A 15,283-nucleotide genomic window follows, 5' to 3' on the forward strand; every position below is an offset into this window, starting at 1 on the left:
TGATTAATTCCCAGCACCCAGCTCACTGCCTGGGATATAGCAAGCATTGATACACTTGTTGCATAGCTGAATGAATGAATGAGTGGCCATATTAAGAGTATAAAACATGATAAAAACAAACATTTTACAGTGAGAACAGACCTTTTTATTAATATATTGAGATAAACTACAGAGACTGAAAGACAAAAATTCATATTTCATTCAGAACATTCATTAAAAATCAAATGCATTTACTTTGCGTTCTCACAGAAAATTTTATTTAAGTCTGATATAACATTAAATATTTTACAAATCAGACATTTCATTTTAAAATCTAATTTATAATCCTGAATGCATTATAGACAAAGTAAGCTCTCCTTTACCAGTTTCATTTAACTTATACAAGGCTTCCATTATAATTCCATCAAACCTTAAAAATTACCTGCAGCGTTTAAAAACACGTAAAGTAAATGGAAAGAAAGTCTTATGCAGCAATCCAAAAACCAAAACCAGAAATTGGCAAGAAGCATTTCTTAATACAGATAAACTGCAAAATATCATTTATGTGTGTTTCTTTCTTCTCACTGGTTTAATCATCCTATTCAAAATAATTCTTTTTGAAACTAATAATTACAATACTCCAATGTCACTGAAAATCTCTATGATTTTAATTGTATACTTAAATGGCAAAGTAGAATATCAGATTGAAATGTACAGTCTTGTGCTGAAGTGAATGAGGCTTGCCATGCCAGGTGTCATCTGCTATGCAGTTACAAGACATCTTGGCAATTAGTCATCCCAGTTTTTACTAACTTACTAAACAAGGACATTTCAAGAAATACTTCTTAACCCTATATATTTCCAGATGGCTGGATATAGAAAGATATAATTATGTTTGAAGCATGGACCTTATAATAGCAATCTCTGCATTAAAATAAGAAAAAGAGCAATAGAAAGAATTCACACCAATGAAATTGTGTTGACTGATTTTCAAAGTTAGAAATAAAAATATCCACTGCTAATGGAAGCCCTGCACTGTGCAAACATAGTGTGGTATATATTAAACAATCACACATTTGAGGTATTAGCTGGAAAAAAATATATATATACACCTGTACATAGACACATCCACAGAATATTCACAAATCTATTGGCCCCAACACCAGCAGATAGTCATATTAAATAAAAAAAATCACATACCAACAGGAAAAAGTTACACATAGGGAATTTACAAAAAATGTGGTGCTATAATCCTTAATATAAGGAGTATGTTTTGAATTAATGTTTTGAGGAAAAGTGTTTCCATTTATATGAAAGTTATCTATTTAATAGTAATAAAACCAAAAAGGAAGCTGAATTCTAGGACTGTTTTGCCTGCCAAATTATTGAAGGGATGAGCAAGAATTCCTTGAAAAGCCTCATTCTATCCTTTTTCTTTGAAACTAGAAATTAGAATTTAAAATGTTGGAAATTATTGCCAGATTACTTTCTTTTCATTGGTTTATAGGGAATTTTATGGATTTTAACTAGGCAATAGTCCAATGTGGTCAACAGACATGGTTTTTCAGCTGTTGAATGAAAATTAAAATATGTATTGTTGATTTTCATTAGTTTTTCTGTTCAGATAAGAAAAAAGATTATGAATTCCCTTTCAGTTTGCTTCACTCAGTATGAAGATGGCTAGTAGTAATAGGATAGTACTGAACCCAAGCTTCACATGGGGAAGCTCAACAAATGTACAAATTCTCCTCTTTTAACCATTTGGTCCTTGGACATAAAACTTGCTTAACTGGCAAGATGGCTCACTTGGTCCTCAAGCCAACATCAAGAAATATTTAGCTGTCTTAACACAGGTGGGAGTTTTTTTTTTTTTTTTTTTTAATGAAATACATAGGAATCCATTAAGTAACATCAGCATGTCATATGTGTTAAATAGCTTCATTTAAAAATATTACAGATCAACAGAAGGGAAATAAAAAACTTAATCATTTTTCTCAGTAACTACTTTACAAACTAGTGTAATTAAAGATTTAACCGGAAGAAAAATTAAGCATAAAAGTATAATTAAAGTAAAAAGCTGGTATTCCACATTCCCGTTCCTATGAACACCTGAGCTGACACAAAAGCTGAGTAGTTTAATGCACTGGCATATATATGCCTTAAGGACTGTACTTTTCTCTACCAAATCTTTGTAAATCATAAACAAGCATGTAATGATTATGAAACAAATATTTAGGCATTCAAATGTAATCTGTTTACAAAATATATTCACTTATTAGATGAATCCAACTTGACATTGTTGAGAATTCAATTCACATTTAATCAAACTACATTCTGAAATTTACAAATGACTAAATGACTAGCACCAGTCTATTTGGGAACTAAGGAATCAAAAGAAGAGGAGAAAGGTACTATTTTCCTTTCCCCCAAACCCTCACAAGGACAATAATGTTTGTGTGTATATGCATTGGTGTATTTGTGTGTGTTTATGTAAAAAGGGGTAAAAATGTAAAGCATTAATAAATATAACTGCTGCTAAACTGTTAGAATACCAGTTAGAAGAGCTAATAAAGCAATATTTAAAGATTGAGGATTTTAGGTGGTCATTAGAATGAGCCAATGAAATTGCAAAGTTCATGTAGTTAAAAATAAGATGGCAAAATGTTGGGATTTTTATTATAAAAAAGCAGCAAACATGAAAATCTTTTATCTCAAGATATCTAAACTCTTCTTACTTTGTATGATTAACTCCAAATTATAAGACACTTGTTGAGCTTTTACACCATGATATAGATGATATTAAGGACTGAATCTTTACTTGCATACTTCATATGTGGCTTAAATTGTCAGGCACTCAGTCTGTCATTTCTCACTGCAGAAAATTTTATCAAACACATTTTCCCTAGCATTTTATGAAATTTAATGGAATGCAGCAATGCAACTGAAATATAATACCGTCCAAAAGCCATGTATGACTTTATAATATACACTTTATGGTATCACTTAACTTTGCATAATAACTTCACCTATCTCCTTAAAGCTGGGATTAAGGGAAAAAGAATCAGTCAACAAGAAGGTAAGTTCACAGATCAGCCATAATAGTGTAAATTTGCCATTAAAATTAGAAAAATAGACGAAATATTTTTCATTCAAGTTTTCATAAATTTTCTGATACATATGAACTTTCAAAGTTAATTAAAATGCTATGAACTTAGTTTTTTAAAAAAAACTCTACAGGCTCAACAAAATATTTAAAATTGTATTTTCTCTGAAGCACTGTGTTTTTTTTTTTTTTAAGGTAACATTTCTAAGAGCAAGTTGGTTAAGCTGTCTAGTTTTCCTATGACAGTATGTTGTTTAGTTTAACCTACTAATTCAATCAGGCATTTCTATTGATTCACTTGGAAAAGGGGATACAACAGAACATTTTTAAGAGATCATTTTAGCAGTTTTATTCAACAGATGCCATAAATTAACTACATTCAGAAAAAAAATTTAAACAAAGAACAAAGCCATCCTAACTAGCATTCTCTCACTCACAAAGAAGTACCAAAGATATGTTTATGTTCCATTAACCAAGTATGAAGCAAAATCATTAAAATATTACAACTGCTAACCACAGAAGACTAGAAATCAAATAGTTTCATATCCAATATACAGGCACCAAAAACTTCAATTTCCAGTGTGTTTTTTTTTTTTCTAATTCATAGTATGGATTTACTTACAAGGAGCTTATTCCTATAAGATTAATTCAATTACTCAATGGTGAATAGACTTTAGCTCAGAATTTTTAAAGGATGATTTGCTTTAAGTTACTATTCTACCTGCTGCTCTATTTCTGCTCACACTTGCGTATGGCCAAACAGATCATGCTCTGATCAGGTAAGTATACTGTAATCTACTTATATGTTTAGGAGTTGGCATAGGGTTAAAAGGCACAAAGCTATATTTTAGTACTCATTTTTCTTATTACTTATTTGTAGGAGAACTTCTTTGGATCCTGCTTAAATGATCACCAAGAAACTGCAAATTTCTATGGGGGAAAATGTGAGTCCTCTTCATAAATTTTAGCAGTCTTCAAGGACATATACATCAAAATTTGGTGGCCTTTTACGTATTGGAATTGTAAATGACATAACTGCACTTTACTGTTCAACACCCTTTTAGTTTAATATTTATAGCCATTTCCTCATATTTTCTTTAAAATCTATCAGTATAGCATTTCATTTCTATGCATGTATATGTATAGTAATTCAAAAACTAAATAGCAAACTGATATTCTACACCAGTTCATTTATCTCAATATATATTTTGGAATATAACGGCAATATTAAAAATATCAATTCCCTCTAAGCTGATAATACTATAAGATTTTACACAAAGTTAAAGTTTTTTCTTTTTGGAAAAGTTTCATTGTTTAAAGTTCACATATTTGACACCTTGATAAGGAAAATGTAAATGTGTCATATAACATTTATTCCATCAATTTAAACTGAAGTTTCTCATGGAGCTAAACACTAAAGGAATTTTAAATAAAAAAGCAGTAACCTGTATGTACACAAAATGATCATTCCATAAATATTTACATGACAAGGGAAAAAATGGAGAATCACTAAAACTGGAAATTGCTACAGGTGTGATAATCCTTTCTCAAGACATTTTAGTTAGGAATCATGTAAGCTTTGAAAATGAAAATAATTGTAGAAGTGTAACTAAAATATTCCATTTTAGTTTTCAACTACTATTTAAAGGAGCCAGTAGGTCATAAACAGTCCAAGATTTCAGGAACCAACTATTCAGTTTAGTTTTCAGTATCAAATCTTTTTCTTCATCTCTCATGATGAAACTAAACTTACTTACAGAAAAAATAAAGAGTACGCTAAAAGGTATAAATAAAAATTCCAGTTCATCCTCCTTTATAAAGACTGGTAAGCCGCTCTAATTCTTTACAGTTGTCCATGCTCAAGGCATCTGCCTTCCTTCGGAGTCGATCATCACGGTACACTTTTGCTGCATACTGCATATCTGTTTCTGTTAAGAGAGAAAAATATTTTGCTAATTGAATAAAATTTTTGTCACCTAGTTGCTTAAGCTCAAGTGATGCTTTACAGGAGCCCTTCGATATATTTTGATTAACTGACTTAAAAAAATGCAAGTACAACTCCTAAAAGCCGTTTTAGTAGGAAAAAAATTTTTTAATGAAAACTTTATCTGAAGTCTAGCAGGTAAACAAACAGCAGAAAACAAACACAGAAAGGATAGAATCCTGTCAATTCATGTTGGAATCCTTTCTCTCTACTCCTGTTCCCCAGTGGATTAAAAACTACTCCTCTGAAGCATCGTCTTGGCCTCTTTTCCTAAAAATATTATATGCTTTTCAATACTGCCAGTGGTTGTTTTTGCTGTGGCCTTCTGTTAAGATTTCAGATTATCCCATGACTTAAGTATTTAATACAAAAATTTTAAATCTTGTTCTGAGTTTACTTAAATTAAAAAATACATATAATAATGTTACTGAAGGAACACAGATTTAAAAAATGCTTATTATATGATCATAATATTGCTATTCAGCAAATAAGTACTTCTGAGGCTTCCTTCAGTGTGTAGACAGCACAGCTACTAATGATATACAGACTACAAATCAAAATTCTTCAAGGAGTATTCCTTGTTTTTTCCTGTTACTCTCAGTCATTTCACTGTTTATTAATACCTGTAAAGACTAGGAGCACTTAAAGAAGATTTAACAAAAAAAGAAATCAGTTACTTTCTGGAACACAATGGTCAAAGTAGAAGACATCTGGTTTATATGGATTAGTCAAGATCGCATTAAAAATATACTCACAGTTAAGAGAGCATTCCATTTGTAAAAATCTCCAATAATAATCTTTACTAAATCAACAACTAGGATTAACAACTCAATCAATATTATACTATGCCTTTTATTTACACATAATGCACTTATATCTATTTATAGATGATTCGTCCTAAAGGAGAAATTTGAGACTTAGAAAAACCAAAGTTCACACTGCTAACAAATGGCAGAGTCTAGATTCCAATCCAACTCTCCAATGCCTAGCCTAATATTCTTTCCATCATTTAAAGTACTGCTTGGGCTGGATAATTTTTTTGTTGTGGGGGGCCTGTCCTGTGCATTGTAGGATGTTTAGCAGCATCCCTGACCTTAACCCGCTAGATGCCAGTAGCAATCCCTTTCCATTCCCATCCCATGATGACACACAAAACTATCTCCAGACATTACCAAACATCTCTAGAGATGGGTAGGGTGGAGGGAGGGTGGCAACTCATTCCCAGCTGAAAACCTAAAAGTCACTAGTCTAATGTAACCTTCTCCACACTGAAGACAGACTGATTTCACAAACTCATTGAGTTAGAAGTCAAGGAGGTCACATCTGTAACTGCCACTATATAGAGGAAAAAACCAAGACCAGAGAGGTTAAGGACTCTCTTGGAAGTTACATTTTATCAACTCTTCCCTAGCAAGGGGGAGATGATGATAATCGCTGACATTTTCTGAGCATTTACTATGTGTGAAGTATTTTATTGCCTGATTTAATTTTCACAACAAACCCCATAAAGCTGGTTATTTCTGAGAAGACTCTGGAGCACAGGGCCTGGATTCCAGAGACAAATTGTCTGGTTTCGAATCACAAACAACCACTATGACCTTGGGCAAGTTAGTAATCTCTCTTTGCTTCAGTTTCTTCATGTGTAAAATGAGTATAATAACCTCACAGGGTTGTTGTGGAGATTAAATGAATTAATACTTATAACATGCTTGGGACAGTGACTGAAACAGTAGGCATTATATAAATGATAGCTATTATTTCCTCCACCCACTCATCATCACCCATTTTACACATGAAATAAACTCATAGAGGTTACAATTCGTCAGCTAAAAATTTCAGAGCTAGTATTCAACTTTACTCTGTTTAATTCCAAAGTCAGTTCTCCTTACACTACACTATATGGTCTACATTATTATTCATAACAATGGTCACAAAAACAAGAACCACAACACTCAGTTCACGTGCAACTTCTCAGCAGATTCTTGTGGTCAATCTTTATAGATGGAACTGTTCCTTAAATTAAGAAAACTGAGGCTAGAAAAGCCTAAGCAAATTAAGTGTTCCGAAGAGCCTCTCTGTGAACAAAGTAAAGAAAAATGAAATGTCAACAAAACTCATTGTACATTAAATTCTAAATACTAAAGCTAAATTAACAAAGAGTTTCAAACTTAACCCTGAAAACAGGATGCATCTTAAAATTGATGACATAGTTTATCTGCCAGGATTTTTTTTCTTTCTTGGTGGTACATAAAAGAATGATGTGTCTTACGATGGATATTATCAATACAATAAAATTTGGTATTGCTTATTCAACCAAATATTTATTGATAACAACAATACACAAGTACCATTTATTAAGTCCTTATTATGTGTCAATTCCTGTGTTAGGCCACATGTATATAAAATATATGATCTCATTTAAGTACTGTGCTCCAATTACGTGCCAGGGAATTCCAGAACATTCCTTGAATAGGGAAATCTACATTAATCAGTTCCAAAGACTGTGAATAAGTTTTAAAATGTTAAACCCATGACAAACTTACTTTGTTGTCTTTCTTTCCAGCAATTATTTCGAATATTAGTCACATAGTCTTCTTCCACACTCTTTTCTACCTTTTGTAATAACATTCCTTTATATTCATTTTTAAAGTCCTTGTTGACATAATAAACAACACCCAAGTTTTCTGTCTGCATTTTAATAGTTTGCCCTGTTCCACTGTAAAAGAGATGCAGCATCATTATTTTAATTAAAATTGGACATTCCAATAGGCTACTATAAACTAAGCAGACAAAAACAATGAACAATCATTGAAAAGTTAATATTGGTAATACAGGTTGAGCATCCCTAATCCAAAAATCTGAAATCCAAAATACTCTAAAACTAAGACTTTCTGAGCATCGACAAGATGGCACAAGTGAAAAATTCCAAAGCTGACCTCATATGATGGGTCACCTTTTAATCAAAACACAACATCATAGGTGGAAACTAAAAGCCTGTAGTTGTTTGTTGTTGCTATTGTTTAACAGCTTACACAGGTATTCAGGTGATGCTACTATGCTGGTTAGTTAACCCTGAACACATCATTTTTTCACTGTTAAATATTTATATGTGAATTAGAGTAAGAAAATGGTTGCTTATCAGTAGCATATAAATTCAGAGTCAGGAATGATGCCAAACAACCACAAGTTGTCCACATGGGTGGCTGAGATTGTGATACCTTTGCTTTCTGATAGTTCAATGTATACAAACTTTGTTTCATGTACAAAGTTACTAAAAATATTGTATAAAATTACCTTCAAGCTATGTGTATAGAGTATATATAAAACATAAATTTCATTTTTAGACTTGGGTACCATTCTCAAGACATCTGATAAAATATACGCAAATATTACAAAATCTGAAAAAATCCAAAATCCAAAACATTTCTGGTCCCAAGCATTTTGGATAAGAAATACTCAACCTGTAATTTATTTACGTTCTGTCAAATTGCCCAAAACAATGATTTCATGTCACAAAAAGTAACCACACTTTTAAATATACTATGCTTTTATAAAGTTATCTCAATTTTTCATTACTAAAAATCTTACTTGGAATAAAGTAATTCTTATTTTTAGACCAATGTGATTGTAATACTGTAAAATCACTGCCAATATGATTTTTATTATTTTTTATCTGCTTTTTATTTGTTCATGCTGCTGTAACAGCCAATATGATGTTATAGTTTCCTTTATGTTCACTGTATTAAAGTTGTCTAGAATGGATGCTGTATTAAATTTCCTTTATGTCCAGACCTCTTATATATAAAGTATATGGTGAAAAAAAATACACCATATAAAAGTAATATTTGCTTTTATTTAATCAATATTTTGCAAAATGAAGAGTAAAGTCATTTTCCCCTTAATGATATAAAACTATGTAAGATCAATCATTGCTCTTTTTGTCTTTAAAGGAGTTTTGTCCTTTAGAGTATTTTTTGCCTTTAATGGCAACACATTACCTACCACATTAAATTGTTATCAAGTTCAAATATAGCATTTCTGTCCTTATCCACAGTGGGAGAATAGAAATATAAATTAACAACATAAGACAAATTTATTACTTAAAGTAACTAATTTAAAAATTAGATAGAAATTTAAAATCTGGTACACTTGCAGTAACAGATTTGGCACTTGAAAGTTTACACGAACACAAGCTCTTTAAAGGAAGCTAGGTCAGAAATAGCAACAATTCATTTTTGTAAAACTTCACTTAGCTACTTACGATCTGGGATATAAGGAATAAGGAGGATTAGAGACCATCAATTGGCTTAATAATGACACGAGGATCAATACAATTATGGGCATCAGCTGGATAAACACAGAAAAACCTCCCTATAAAAAATCATCAAAGAATAACAAATTGTAATATAACTGTAGTTGTTAATAATCCAACAGTTGTCATACATTTTGAAGCAGAAAGAGCATTTGAGATCATGTAGTTCAGTGCTTTCAAATCTGCTAACAATACCAATGGGGTGATTCTTAAATATAACTGCCCAGGCACATCACCAGGAGATTCTGATTTTTAAAACACTGATAAAATTTGATTTCATTTTATAGATGAGGAAGTCCTCATTTCTTTCTCTCCTTCTTCCCCGACTCCCTCCCCCGACACACAGAGAGACTCTATCAATATGCTGCAGGCTGTAAAACTATGTTTTACCTTGGATTTGAGGGTAGAAGATGGGAGCTGATGAGTGGCAAAGCTGGGGGCCAGGCCTTTTAATTTCTAGTCTAGTGCTCTTTCCATTTACCTTTCCACTTCATGTAATTAAATTGCTATAGGCAATTAGGTATAACTGCATTAGAACAAGGAAAGTTACCTCCAATTCAAGTTTTTCAGTATTCTAAATTCTTCAGGGCCAACAATAACAAGTTGCCTTCACAACATGCACAGTGCAGGTGTACCTTCATTAGAATCACAGAATAACAAATCTAAAGGGGTCATACTATCCAACCACCCAGGGCTGACCTCTCCTCCTATTCCTACAATACCCCTAAGGATTTTCTAGTCTCTACCAAACACCACTAGTAAGAGAAAAACTCATTATTTCCTACAACAACTTGCCCTCTTTCCAGACAACTCTAATTGTTTTTCCTGAGCTGAAATTTGCCATTTTATGATTTCTAGTCATAAACATACATCTCCTCTTTCCTCTTCTCTTTCATGTCCACTATGTCGATGCTGATGTTGTTGGCTATAACCAGCTCTTCCATTTGAAAAAGAATGTACACTACCTAAAAGATTAAAAGCAAGGTTAAGTTAGAGAGAGCATTTATGATCAGAAAAAGTATATTTTCTTTCACATTTTTCTTTAATTATTAAAAATTAGTAAAATAATGCATGTTTGTTTTCAGTAGTAAATACTTATTGCCCTCTCCTCTTGTAAGTGAAGGGTGGATAGAAATAGGAATGATTCTTCCCAATCTGCTTCCTTTACAGGTAGAAGTTCCTTCTTTATGAAAACTTGACTGAGAGTTTCTCTACACACATAGAGGTTTTTATAAGCCTCTTTTGTTTATGACTAGTTGTTTTTATAAATGTTGGATTATTACTTTGAAATTTTGCTTTTTGCATTTATCAATGAATCATAAACATCTCTAGAAATCAAAAGATAGTATTCCAATTCATTGTTTAAAAATAGCTCTATAATATATCTTGGTATAGATGAACCACAATTTATTCAAACATTCTCTTGCTGATAAACATTCAAGTTGTTTTCATATAAGATGAGCAATCAGAAATGGCTACCATTGACAAACTATGTTAAAACTAGCAAAATAACTGCAAATCAAACATCAGAAGAAAATTTACTATTGCCTGAAAGGTTTCTGATTGTTCCTAGTATATTTCCAGTCAAAATTACTAGTTTTAATAATTTTTCGGTAATTATGTATTCTAACATGTCAAAACACAGGTTATATTTTCGGTCATTAATTTGCATTTATATATCCTCTTTCCTTCAAGGATGCTTTGCAAAACGTCCTATCAATGACCACAACCTTGGCGGGCATGGTGGCTCCCCTCTGTAATCCCAGCACAGGATTTGGGAGGCTAAGGTGGGAGGATCGCTTGAGGCCAGGAGTTCAAGACCAGCCTGGACAACACAGCAAGACCCTGTCTCTACAAAAGTTTTTAAAAACTTAAGTCAGACATGGTGGTACATGCCTGTAGTCAGCAACTTGGGAGGCTGAGGTGGGAGGATTGGTGGAACCTAGGATTTTGAGGCTGCACTGAGCTATGATCATCCCAGTGTATTCCAGCCTAGGCAACAGAGCAACACCCTGTTTCTATTAAAAAATAAAAAGAAATGACCACAACCTTTCTCTATAATATTCAGAGAGGGCCACCAGGTCCAATTACATTGCTACATTCATGAAGATTCTCCTAATGTTGAATGGGATTTACTTCAGCACCTGAAGTAAATTTTGTAAACAAGACTAAAGCTATAATTTTAAGTACCTTAGAGGAGCTACATTCAAGGAAAATAGATTTCCACACTAACAACTCACAGTACAGTAAGTCCGCACTTAATGTCATCCAGAGGTCCTTGGAAACTGCAACTTCAAGTAAACATGATGTACTATATGCCTTAGCAATTTAACTCTTGTTTATATCAATTAGCCTGTGGTAAAATTAGTTGTTATACAGAACATTGTTTCACTTACAGTCACAGTTTCCAAAAACCTTATGTTAAGTGACCACTTACTATAAATGTAAGTGGAGTTTAATACTATTTATGTTGGTAGTATAAAATCTATCTATTTAGTGGTATCACTACAATATTTCACTTTGATAGTCTAGTTAAAGTTAGCTATTTCTATTTTAATGTAACCTTAAAAATCCACTTACTTTGAATATAACCTATGAATCAGACTTTCTACTGTTTAAATGGAAAGAGATGAGTACCTCTACATAAATCCAAATTAGTCAACTATAATATTATTGATAAAATACGTACAAAGATTTCTAGAGAAGCAATGTCAAATAGTCATCTGGGTTTAAGCAAAGAAAACCATTCATAATTGTAATAGTACTTACCTAAGACACAGACATTACATTTCATGCTTACATTCCCTTTCAGCTTTATATAAAATACAGAATATCTGTACTCTTCATTTTTTTTTAAATTAAAATATGTTCTAGGAAAAAGGCAGGCTATTATAAAAGTAATAACCCGAACATTTTTCTCCTGCCTTCATGAAAAACCATCACAGGATCATAACACTACAAGAAATGTAGGAGAAAAGATAGATACATCTCTAAATAATGTAACTGGAGGTAAGACTCTGTAGCTTCATAAAATATGGTATCTATAATTACATTAAAATACCTGAAGGAAATCCACCCCCAAAAAATATATTAAACAAGTCTTCTGGAGTTATATCAGCTTCACAACCTCTATGGAAATTAAATCTGCCATTGTTTTGGTGGTTACATGCTTGTTCTTCATTGCCTGTGAGGTCATACTGTTTTCGCTTTTCTGGATTACTTAAAACAGCATAAGCATTTCCAATCTCTGAAAAAGTAATGAGTAAAAGTTGGTAAGCAAAGTTTTTATATTATAAAAGTCTACCCCACATAAAAACTAATGTCATGCTGGAAAAAAAAAGGCTACCTGAAACTAATCCAGAAAATTGTTAAAAATAAGTTCTTTTAAAGATATACATTGTGTGCAATTACACATATTATCTCTCAATACAACTTTTTATACCAAACAGACAAGTCTCTCTACTGCCTTGAAAACAAATGAATATCCATCTTCCTTTTTTAATATTGTGCTCCATCTCCTAAAATCCTGCCTCTTAAGCCATTCTTCAAGTGGTCTAAACAAACAATAGCAGTACCTAAGAACTGCCAGGTTCTGCACCCAACACCTTATTACATTGTCCATTATTATCCCCACTTTACAAATGAGGGCCCTGAAATTCAAGAACTCAAATTCTTCTTAGCACAATAAGTACACTCTCTTTATGCAGCCTATACCAAAAATGTTTTTTTTGCACCCTGCAGCCTGAATGAGCTATTCTTTCATTCTATCATCCCGCACAACTTATCCCCTAAAACAGTAAATTCTATTAAGACAGGGACTGTGTTTATGTTTTCATGGCCATATCCTTAAGGTCCAGCATAAAGTCTGAATTAGTTTTTAAATAAATACAGACAGTCCTCGGTTTTTCTGTTTCACTTTGCTACCTTCATAACATTTATTTATAAAAAATAATTCTATTTCCCATCTCACAGTCCCAAATCCAAGAGGTAATGGTACACTGGTTACCAATATTTACTTAAAACAGCATAAACATTTCCAGTCTCTGAAAAAGAAATGAGTAAAAGTTGGCAAGCAAAGTTTTTATATTATAAAAGTATGCCTCACACAAAAACTACTGTCATGCTGAAAAAAAAGACTACCTGAAACTAATCCAGAAAATTGTTAAAATTTACAAATTTACCAACCAATTTACAAGTTGTAATGCTTTGAATCTAAAACTAGGAACTACCCTATTCTTATTATTCTTAAACTTCTAATAATCACTTCATAAATACATCTTGCTTCTTAAGCTAGATTTTAAGCCTCTTGTAATACAGAATATTTTAAAAATAGTCTTTAGATCCCATGTGGTGGCTGCCATAGATACTGTACAAGCAAACAGATGCTCATTAGGTAGTTGTTTTTGGATGATTACACATTATACTGAAATTAATTGTATACAATATTCCGGATATTTTCTTCCAATCGAGCTTCTTAAAACTGGGATGCAGAGATTGCTTTCAGGTGGTATGTGTACCCTGTTGTATGAAAAATTAGGTGGATGGTCCATCTATTTGAGGAAATACTTTCTTCAAATTCTCAAAGAATCTGTGACTCAGAAATGTAGCCATCATTTATGAATTATTTCAAAGGGAAAACACAGTCAAAGATCCAAACAATGTACTTACAAACAACACCAAGGTATTAACTCATATCTAAAAAAAGAAGCATTATCTATCAGTCTCCTAAAATTGTAGTTTTAGTAACAATATCAATTTTAGGATTTAACATCTATAAACTAAAAGGACTATCCCATGTTATGCAACAATGCTACTTTAATAGTTTTAATACTTTAAAACTATTAATATATAGGCAACGCAATTCTATTTTAAGGCTTCCTTTTTTAGAAAAAGTAATTTCTAAACATTAAGATATTTTAGATGGTATTTGAGAAATACTGTCATAATCTAAAATTGTACACATAAGACAATTTATATATTGTGGCCAGAGTAATTTTCTATTCATTTACTTTGTGCTATACCCATATAATCAAGATTTTTTGCAGTTCCTTATTATCTAAATAATTATATCCAAAATTGATTTTGGTATTCAAAAGTTTTACAAAATGCATTTCTACCTCATTTTCACTTATCTGACTAAAAGGTACCTTCCACTTCATTTATTTTTCTTTAAACTTTTAATACACAGATCCGCTATACCTTTTGCCTAATTTTTCCCAATAGTAATATTTTGCAAAATTATCTTACAATATCACAAACAGGATATTGATACTGATATAGTCAGGATAGAGAACATTTCTAATACCACCCTCATGCTGATCTTTCATAACCACATCCAACTCCTCCTCCTCCCCTTCCCAACCCCTGACAACCATTCATCTATTCTCCATTTTGACAGTTTTGTCATTTCAAGAATATTGTATTAATGAAATAACACAGTACATAAATGGGATTATATTATATGATATATAAATGGAATGAAACCTTTTGGGATTGGCTTTGTAAATCATAATACTCTGAAGATCCAGGCTGTCATATTTGCCAACCAGTTCATTTCTTTTTATTAGTGAGTAGTAGTCCATGGTTAAGGATCTACCACTGTTTGTTTAACCATTTACCACTGAATAACATCTAGTTTTTCTCTAGTTTTTGGCTATTACAAATAAAATTGCTATATACATTCATGTACAGGATTATGTGTAAACATAAATCTTCATTTCTCTGGAATAAATCCCCAGGAGTGCATTGTTGGGTTGTATAGTAGCTGCATATATTTTTGAGAAACTGCCCAACTGTTGTGCAGAATGGCTGTGTCATTACGTATCCCATCAACGAGTGATCCATTCTCTGCATCCATACCAGCATTTGGTATTGTCATTATTTTTCAGTCTAGCCATTCTGATAA

The 15,283-nt window shown here is 32.2% G+C and overlaps 1 protein-coding gene across 2 annotated transcripts in view; it reads right to left on the reverse strand.

Moving 5' to 3' along the window:
• Nucleotides 1-122: 122 nt before the first annotated feature.
• Nucleotides 123-15,283, reverse strand: part of DNAJB14 (DnaJ heat shock protein family (Hsp40) member B14) — a 51,502-nt gene continuing 36,341 nt past the window's right edge. The window contains exons 4-8 of one of the 2 annotated variants that reach the window (XM_023220084.3): nt 12,440-12,625; nt 10,249-10,343; nt 9,328-9,437; nt 7,610-7,782; nt 123-5,010 (exon numbers count right to left, since the gene is read on the reverse strand). In XM_023220084.3, coding sequence (XP_023075852.1) covers nt 4,886-5,010; nt 7,610-7,782; nt 9,328-9,437; nt 10,249-10,343; nt 12,440-12,625 — 689 coding nt within the window. In that variant the 3' untranslated portion in view covers nt 123-4,885. The remainder of the gene's footprint in view (nt 5,011-7,609; nt 7,783-9,327; nt 9,438-10,248; nt 10,344-12,439; nt 12,626-15,283) is intronic. The other variant, XM_023220086.2, reaches the window with a different exon arrangement.

This window comes from Piliocolobus tephrosceles, chromosome 3 (genome assembly GCF_002776525.5).
Source record: "Piliocolobus tephrosceles isolate RC106 chromosome 3, ASM277652v3, whole genome shotgun sequence".
Lineage (NCBI taxonomy): Eukaryota > Metazoa > Chordata > Mammalia > Primates > Cercopithecidae > Piliocolobus > Piliocolobus tephrosceles.